We start from the raw sequence: 8,554 nt of genomic DNA, 5'->3' as shown, positions 1-8,554 counted from the left end.
GTGCATAGTGCAAGTGGACGCGTGTCATTCCCCAACTCGCGAGTAGCCTTTTGCTTCACTCTCACCCGCGAGTGTGACTGACGTGTTCGAAATTATCCACAAAGTTTCTTAGTTAGTTCTTACACTTCCACTTTTTCAAGGGTCGACAACCGCGCGCCACGTGTACACGACAACTCTCGACGTGAGCCACAAGATTCCTTCGATTTCTCGATGTCGGATTGAATAAGAGAAAGAGAAGAAAAAAAAAAGAACGATAACACTTTTTCAATTTTTCCTACGAGAAAATAGAACTTCAACGTCTGACGTGTCACCCTGTCGTTGCTCCTTCCTTCTTTTTTTTCCTCACAACAATCACAAGAAGCACTTTCGGAGTCTGAGCTTTCACTTCTTCCAACTTCTTCATCTATCTATATACTTCTCTTGTAACCTCTCATCTTTACAATAACACTTTTTCCCTCAGAAATTAACCGTTTTTCCTTTCTGGGTTTTGTATAATTTTGTTGATTTTCCATTCCTTCTATTTTTTTGCTGCTGCTAAGTAGCAGTGGTATGTATGACTTATGAGCTTTGAGCCTCTTTATATTTTGAAAAGAAGATTGGAATTTTTTTTTTCTTTTGGGAAAGGCTTCTAGTGGTTGGATTTTTGTCCATCAAGTTATTGATCGAGGAGGGGGTTATCACTTATCAACCTTTGGTAGTGCGTGATCACGGGATCTTGTAGATGATGGAGAGGGTTTTTTGTGCTTTGTGATTCTGAGATGTGAATTAATGGTTGGTGAAGTAAAGAATCAAGGCAGAGTTTGCATGATAAATTTGACTTTTGGATCGAGGTGGGTCCATTTTTGTACACAATTTGTTGTTTGATTCTGTTTCCAGCTTTCTAAGGGAGAGATGGGAGGAGGGTGGAACTTGTGATTTTCTTGTTTGTGTTGTACTTTTCTTGATTTCGGAATTCGTATCCAGAAAGAGGAGTTTTAGTACTTAGGTGTTGTGATCTGATTGTAAGGAGGGAAGCAAAGTTGAGGAAGTTTGGAACTTCTGTGAAGAGGGAGGAGAAGATCTTGATTCTTGACAAGAGGTTGTTTCTGCAGCTATGGCGATTCAAGTATGTAATATATAAGTTTCTGCTATGTTTTCCTTTGATGTGAATTCTTTGACGATTGATATTTTTTTTATGCTATACTGTCATCTATAAAGGGTAGCTGAGATTTTGGTTCAATTTCAATGTTGATTGTATTCGTTTTGGGTGGGACATGCCTAGTACTATTTGTTAAAGAAAGGTGGAAAAGAGAGAAACCTTTATGGTTTTTGGTTTTGCCTATTTCAAATTCCAAATATTTTTAGATTTCACATTTCAGAAAAAGGGTTGAATTTACACTCCTAAAAAAAAGTTTGAATGCTTCCCTTTGGGAAACAGTTATTAGCAGAAAGGGGCCTGCTTAAGGATTATGAATAACACTTGTTCTTGTCTTTACCAAAGGAGTTGTTTCACTGGTGTTTTCTTTTTCTTCTTCCTTCAAATATTTTCTTGGGTGTTTTTGCTACTTGTCTTCATGTGGAGTGAAAGATTCGCCTGAAAGGTGTCTGATTCCTTAGTGGATAAATAATTTGTGGTCTGGTTGGCCATTATATATGAAAATTTTGATGTTCCCTTGATGATTATAATTTATTATATTTCTTTGCTCTTTGAATTGAATGTAGGATCAAAATGGATTTAACAGATCACAGGGTGGTCCTCCAATAGGAGGTGGAGTATCTTTGAGTTCTGGAGTGCATTCTGTCACACATATTCAACTTAGTGACCAGTTTTCTTGTGGCAACGACTATGCTCTGAAGGTACTCCCTGAATTCTTTAGTATTATTGGCACTTGCATATTATAATTGTTCTCTTTTTCACTTGTTAGTGTCTTCTTTGTTTTAATCGATCTTTTTCTCTTCTTCAATAGGTAAGAAAGCCTTATACTATCACCAAACAGAGAGAGCGATGGACAGATGAAGAACATAAGAAGTTCCTTGAAGCTTTAAAGCTGTACGGACGGGCTTGGCGACGTATTGAAGGTATTATTAATCAAGAACCTGCATATCTTAGGCAATAATGCTATTAAAATTTCGAGCAAAGAAAATATGTGTGCGCGTGTGTCTTCATGTATGAGTAACGAAGGAGTATGATTGTGTTTGGCCTAAGTTTTGAGATACTTTATTTTCACTACAGAACATGTTGGCACAAAGACTGCTGTTCAGATTCGAAGTCATGCTCAGAAGTTTTTTTCTAAGGTTTACTGCTCTATTCTAATAATCATTCTCTGCCATTTTTTCTACTTACTAAAAACCATACATCAGACTAAGTTAAAATTTTGATGACCCTAGGGTATCCAAAGTGCCACCTTCTTTGGGATTGAAGGGCTCATCTGATTGTGCTTGAATTCATTCTAATTACCTTGTCTTAACTTCATGACAGCTTCTTCGCGATCCTACTGGGAACAATACAAACACAGTGGAGTCAATTGAAATTCCTCCTCCAAGGCCGAAACGAAAGCCAGTGCATCCTTACCCTCGTAAACTAGTTGAGACCCCTAATAAAGAAATTTTGATCCCAGAACAACTTATGAAGTCTAATTCTCTGAAGTCATCAGACTTTGATCAAGAAAACCAATCTCCAAAATCAGTATTATCAGGAGTTGGTTCAGACAGCCTTGGCTCCTCTGATTCAGACACACCATATGGAAGTTTGTCGCCCATGTCATCCATTAGTGGCATCCATACAAGCAGTTTTACACGTGCTGAGCCCAAAACAACATCTGAGGAAGCTGGGATGGACACTGATTCAGCTCATGATGAGAAACCTCTTATGGTACTTCCCAATCCATTCCATTTTATTGATTACAATATCATCACTAGAGTATCTTGACAAATATGATATATGATCTTATACTATTGTTTGATTGATCTCAATGTCTAGAAATTCAAGCTTCCTCCAAATGAATGTGTTTCCATCAAAGATGACACAGCAGAAGAATCTTCCGGTCGGACTTTCAAACTTTTCGGAATGACTCTATTTGTAACAGACACCTGCAAACCATCTCCAACAATCGAGGCATGCAAACCGATACCTCTAAACATTCGTGTGCGATGCCTTTCCTCCTCCATGGGGGATGATGGCAAATTGGAACTTCTTGGCCACTCTACAGCAAGTGAAACATCAGCAGTATCCAAGCTAAAGGTGAGAGTGGGACCTGAAGCATGTGGTAAAGGGTTTGTGCCATATAAAAGATGCATATCTGTTGTGACAGCTGATAATAGAGAAGAGCAATGCATCCATCTTTCCTTGTAGCTTACCCCACTGGATATTTCTTCAAAAGGGTTCCCTTTGAGATGATGAGCTGTAATGGTTGTTTTAGCTGCTGGATGTGAGTTGGCATAAAATAGGGAGCTGAAAATTTTGACATTTCTGTTGCATTACACTGCACATTCTCCAGCTGTTCAAATCCGTGAACTTGCCTTTTGTATTTTTTTGACTTTCAAGTTTCAACTGTGAATTATATCTAGTGTTTTTGTTTGTTTTTTTTTTTTTTAACTTTTTATGCTCCTTAAGAGTATGCAAAGTGTAAGTCACGTACTTGTGCAGTGCTTATTAACGTTCTTGTTCATAGATTCTGCATTTACTACCATGATGGGAATTTTTTCTAACGAGGCATGTTTTGTGGATTTCGGAGGCGGGAAGATCCATTGGCCTAACATATATTTTGGGGATAAATTGAATCGTAGGCTTTAGGGAATAATAAAATATATGTAGAACAGAAATGCTATTTTTTTTTTGGGTATTATTCTTTAGCTAGAAACTAATCTTTCAATTAGTGAGATACATTATTGGGGGTACTTACTTTATTTAGCGAGATCTATATTAGTTTAGAATGTGTTGATAAGAGAATGCTGGTATCAATCTTCAATCCTTCCATATATTGTAAAACCATATTTCGGTCAAAGAATTGTTAGTCCAATGAATTTGAATGAGACCTTTCTTAAGAAGCTACATGTAGGTGAAAATAGATAAACGCGTAAGTAAGGTTTATAATTTTTCTCAGGGAAGTAAGGGAATTCAGAAATGAATGCTGGCACTATAAAGAAACATGAACCAAAGCCGGCTAAAAGTTTTTGGACTTCTTTCACTATTGCTTCCTGCACTTCTCATTTTGAAATGTAATTAGCTTCATGCATTTTTCCTTCTGAAAAGTCCATTTCAAAATGAATTTTCCGAAATTCAATGGAAAATACAGAAAACAATAATAAGGGTACAGGAAACAACAACCACAACAGCTGCAAGGGTTTTATAGATATGCAAACCCAAAGTGTAGCCCATAAGGGTATCATGGGCCTTGACCTTTTAGGTCAATTATTATAAGGTTGTAGGTTACATTAAAAAAAAAAATCATGGTTGACCTCCCAAGATCTTTTAATTTTTTCAAATAGAAAAGTGATTTTTGAGATTGGGCCAGATTAATGAGATTGTTATACTTATACGCTTTATTTCTACATTTCTTTTGCTAATACTTCCTACTTTTATGGGAGGGACACCAAGAAAGTCTATTGACTTTTCACCCTCTATATGTATGAGAATTAAGAAAAGAACCAAGAACAAGTTCATGTTCAGTTAGCAGCAACAAAATCCCAGTGGGAGGGGCAATCCACGTTGTGAAGGATCATCATGTTAGGATTAGGACCCCCACTTGCCAAAAATTCAGTACAGAAAGTTCCCTCGCGAAGCGCACACACACGTGAATGGTAACATTATTACTCTTTTCGAGAAAAGCATTTTCTAAATCTAGTAATAAAAAATATATTCATTTTTTTTAAAAAAACTTCTTTAGAAAATTATAATAGTTCGAGAGACTCGTTGGTGTAAACTAAGATAGGATTTGTCACCAAATACATTTATCAATTGATGTGCAATTTTTTTTAGTTTAACTAGTTGTTGCAGTTCAATTTTTAAATAAATACATGTCTTAACTATTAAGAAGATAAAGTCTATTGTTTATAATAATCCTATTCAGTTTAAATAATTATTTTCAATAAAAGATATATATTATTAAAAAAAAAAACTAAGATAATCCTTAGTTGACAATCAATAAAATGGATCAAACTCTCAAAGTTATTAAAGCAAATTTTATGTCACTGTATAGTTTATACATCATGAGATCTTTAGTGATATTTATAGTCAGTGGCACGTGCAACATTTATAACAACATCTACGGTTAATGCTGTAAAAAAAACACAACCAGAGAAAAAACAACTCAAAGTTTAAGAAAAAGAGATATGATTTGCATCTGCCATAACTACCATATCTAGTTTGCCTTTCTCCTTCCTTCATTGCTTGTAGAAACAACAACAAAGGCCAAACAATGTCACAACAAACACTAACCATTCTTCTATTCACACTCCTCAGTCTTACTTCTTCACCAGCCACTTGCTTATACTCTTCTCCATCACCCCCTACCGCGCCATTTTCCGAATCTACCCCCCACACCGACCCTGAACCACGCGCCGAAGAATGGTTACCCGCCCACGCAACTCACTACGCCGCCACCGACGCGGTCGGCGGCGCGTGTGGTTACGGCGACCTCCTTAACGGCGGTTATGGCATGGCCACCGCCGCTCTCAGCGAAGCTCTCTTCGGGCGCGGCCAGATCTGCGGCGCCTGCTTCGAGGTCCGGTGCCGCGAGGAGGATTCCGACTTCGACCGGCGGTGGTGCATCTCCGGCACGACGGTCGCCGTCACCGCCACCAATTTCTGCGCCCCGAACTACGGTTCCGACGCGGAGAGCGTCGCCGGACACTGCAACCCTCCGAAGCAGCACTTGGTTCTCCCCATTGAAGCGTTCGAGAAAATCGCAATCTGGAAAACTGGCACTGGCAACATGCCCGTGGAGTATCGCAGGTACTCCTTCCTTCACCCACTCTATCATTTTCTCCCTTTTCTACTTATTACAATGCTCTTTTTCTACTTATTTTACTAATTAATGATCAATTTTATAAATTTATATGCTAAAATAAATATTTATTTTAATAAAATAAATATTTTTATTTATTTTTTATTTTTTGGTGTGTTTATTTAAATTATTTTTGTTTTAAAAAAATAATTTTTAACTTATTTTAAGAAATAAATCTCATATAAAAGTATACTTATATATAAAATACTTTTTTTTAGAGTTTCAAGAAACTCAATGTAAAAGATAAAAAAAAAGTTTTATTCACTCACGATGAAAGGAATTGTTACGCTCATCTAATTACAACCTGATATTTTCAGTAAATTTATTAACTTTTTATGCTAATTAATTAAAAATTTATACCTACTTTTTTAATAGTTATGCTGGAAAAAAAGCTACTATTTTATTAGTCACAAAAGTAAAGCTATACTGAAAATGCAAAGAAATTATGGGCTACTATTTTGTAATTAAAAAAAATATTTTCTTAAAATAAACGAGTATTACCCCTGAATATGTGAATTAGTTGATAATTTTTTAATTTAATTAATGTTCTAGAGTTCAAGTTTAACCAAGAGAGTACTTATGTAATTCCATTTGTTTTGAGTAATAGTTAATTTTTCTGAGTGTTTCTTGCCGAGATTATTCTGAAAAAAAAAAAATACATTGCCTCCTACAGAGGTTTATGGGTCTCTAACAAAAAAGAAAAAAGTAAATGGACTTTTATGATGAACTTTTGTCAATAAAGAGCCGGCCTTTATATGGTTTTCTAAAAAGAGACTATAAACACAGTTACTTCTTTAATATTTGTTTATTGTAAGTTTACGGTAGGGTCTTGGTAACCAATAAAAATATTTTTTACGTTTTCTTATAATTTTCACAATAAAAATATTTTATTTTTAATTATTTTATAAATATTTTAAGGATATTAATTAACATTTATTTTATTATTAAATTAATTAAGTTATTAAATAAGTGATTGATAGTCTATTTCTACGCCTTTTTCACTTAAAAGTGGATACCTAGCATGTTCACGAGAATAGCTTACATGGGTTTCATTCTAAATAAATAATATGTGTACGAGTGGTACAATTTATTTTTATATCATAATCTTCCTTCCAACTAAGGGGAGCCAAATTCAAATTTAATAAGAGTATAAATTTTTTGTATCATAATACTTGTAGTTCTAACATATTACACTTGGAAACTCGGCCATTTATCTTTTTTTTTTTTTTTTGCTGGCTCAATTCGGCCATTTATCTTTGAATAAGAGTATAAATTTTTTTACACTTTCAACTAATTAAAAATTCTGCTTAAGATGATTTTTAGAGTAATTAGTAAAAAAGTAAATAAAAATGATCATATATAACAATTCCTAATTGATTCAAAGTATAAAAACGCTTTATACTAGTGCGTTAACTATTTATTCTTTGAATTAATAATGTATACTAGAAGAGTGTCATGTAATTATAAACGGTCACATATAAGGAGTTTATTAACATTTATAATAGTAACTATTTTAACAATGATGATTCCATTGATTGAGAGTAAAAACTTCTACACCAATATTTTTTTGGTACAGTATGATACTATATGTGTATTAAACTCTTTGCTTTTATTGTTGCATTTGTGTTTGGAGTAGGATAAAGTGTGCAAGGGAAGGGGGAATCCGGTTTACAATTACTGGTTCTGGAATATTCATTTCGGTACTGATTAGTAATGTGGCTGGAATTGGAGACATTGCTGCTGTGAAGGTTAAGGGTTCAAGAACTGGTTGGCTTCCAATGGGTAGGAATTGGGGTCAGAATTGGCATATTAATGCATTGCTACAGAACCAACCTCTTTCCTTTGAGGTTACAAGTAGTGATGGGATAACTCTTACATCTTACAATGTTGCTCCCAAGGATTGGAGCTTTGGACAATCTTTTGAAGGCAAGCAATTTGAGTCTTGACAAATACAATTATAACTTGTTTGGAGGGACCATTCTCCTTCCTTTCTCCTCCCATAAAAGTTTTGTGATAATTGGGATTGTCAAGCACAGGCTAGTAGGGTCATGAAATCAAAGAAGTTATAAGCAATCATTTGAGTAATTCTTTCAAGATGCTAAAATATTTGATAAATTTTATGGAATCACGGAATATTTTCCTACATTTTGATCAATTTTGAGAATGCGGCTTATATCACCAACTCATCATAGCTTCTGAAAATATTTTCATACTTGTGAAAATCGCATAGCTACAAGCCACTTCATTCTAGGCTTCTAACTAGCCTAAGGGATGCTTATATTAAAAAAGTAAGAAACGAATGACAATTATATTGTGCTTGAAAGCATCTAAGAATTTTTTGCACGGAATCTTGCGCTTCTTCAACATGAAAATCGGATATGTGAATTATGGACCAATTCAAGTGACTATAGAATACATAAACATGAGTTATTTGCTTACAGTGGAACAAAAGAAGAGAAGCAAAAACAATTTCGTATGTTACATGTCATAGCCAAAAAAAAAATGATTGAAGAATCCGAGGTCTAATTATTAAATTCGTAGAAACATCTTACTACTTCATATAAACTGAT

General features: G+C 34.9%; 2 protein-coding genes across 2 annotated transcripts; both read left to right on the top strand.

Annotated features, from left to right (window-relative positions):
- The first annotated feature begins 271 nt into the window (after positions 1-271).
- Positions 272-3,668, top strand: LOC114397599 (protein REVEILLE 1-like). The gene is made up of 6 exons (XM_028359714.1): positions 272-1,105; positions 1,702-1,836; positions 1,947-2,058; positions 2,213-2,274; positions 2,459-2,851; positions 2,960-3,668. The coding sequence occupies exons 1-6, from the start codon at positions 1,094-1,096 to the stop codon at positions 3,329-3,331; spliced, it is 1,086 nt and encodes a 361-aa protein (XP_028215515.1). The 5' UTR covers positions 272-1,093; the 3' UTR covers positions 3,332-3,668.
- Positions 3,669-5,261: 1,593 nt separating this feature from the next.
- Positions 5,262-8,127, top strand: LOC114395722 (expansin-A13-like). Its single transcript, XM_028357561.1, has 2 exons — positions 5,262-5,932; positions 7,621-8,127. The coding sequence occupies exons 1-2, from the start codon at positions 5,397-5,399 to the stop codon at positions 7,928-7,930; spliced, it is 846 nt and encodes a 281-aa protein (XP_028213362.1). The 5' UTR covers positions 5,262-5,396; the 3' UTR covers positions 7,931-8,127.
- Positions 8,128-8,554: the final 427 nt, after the last annotated feature.

Source organism: Glycine soja, chromosome 18 (assembly GCF_004193775.1).
Source record: "Glycine soja cultivar W05 chromosome 18, ASM419377v2, whole genome shotgun sequence".
In the NCBI taxonomy this organism is placed as follows: Eukaryota; Viridiplantae; Streptophyta; class Magnoliopsida; order Fabales; family Fabaceae; genus Glycine; species Glycine soja.
Note: the sequence above shows the minus strand (reverse complement) of the source record. Positions and strands in the feature narration are given on the sequence as shown.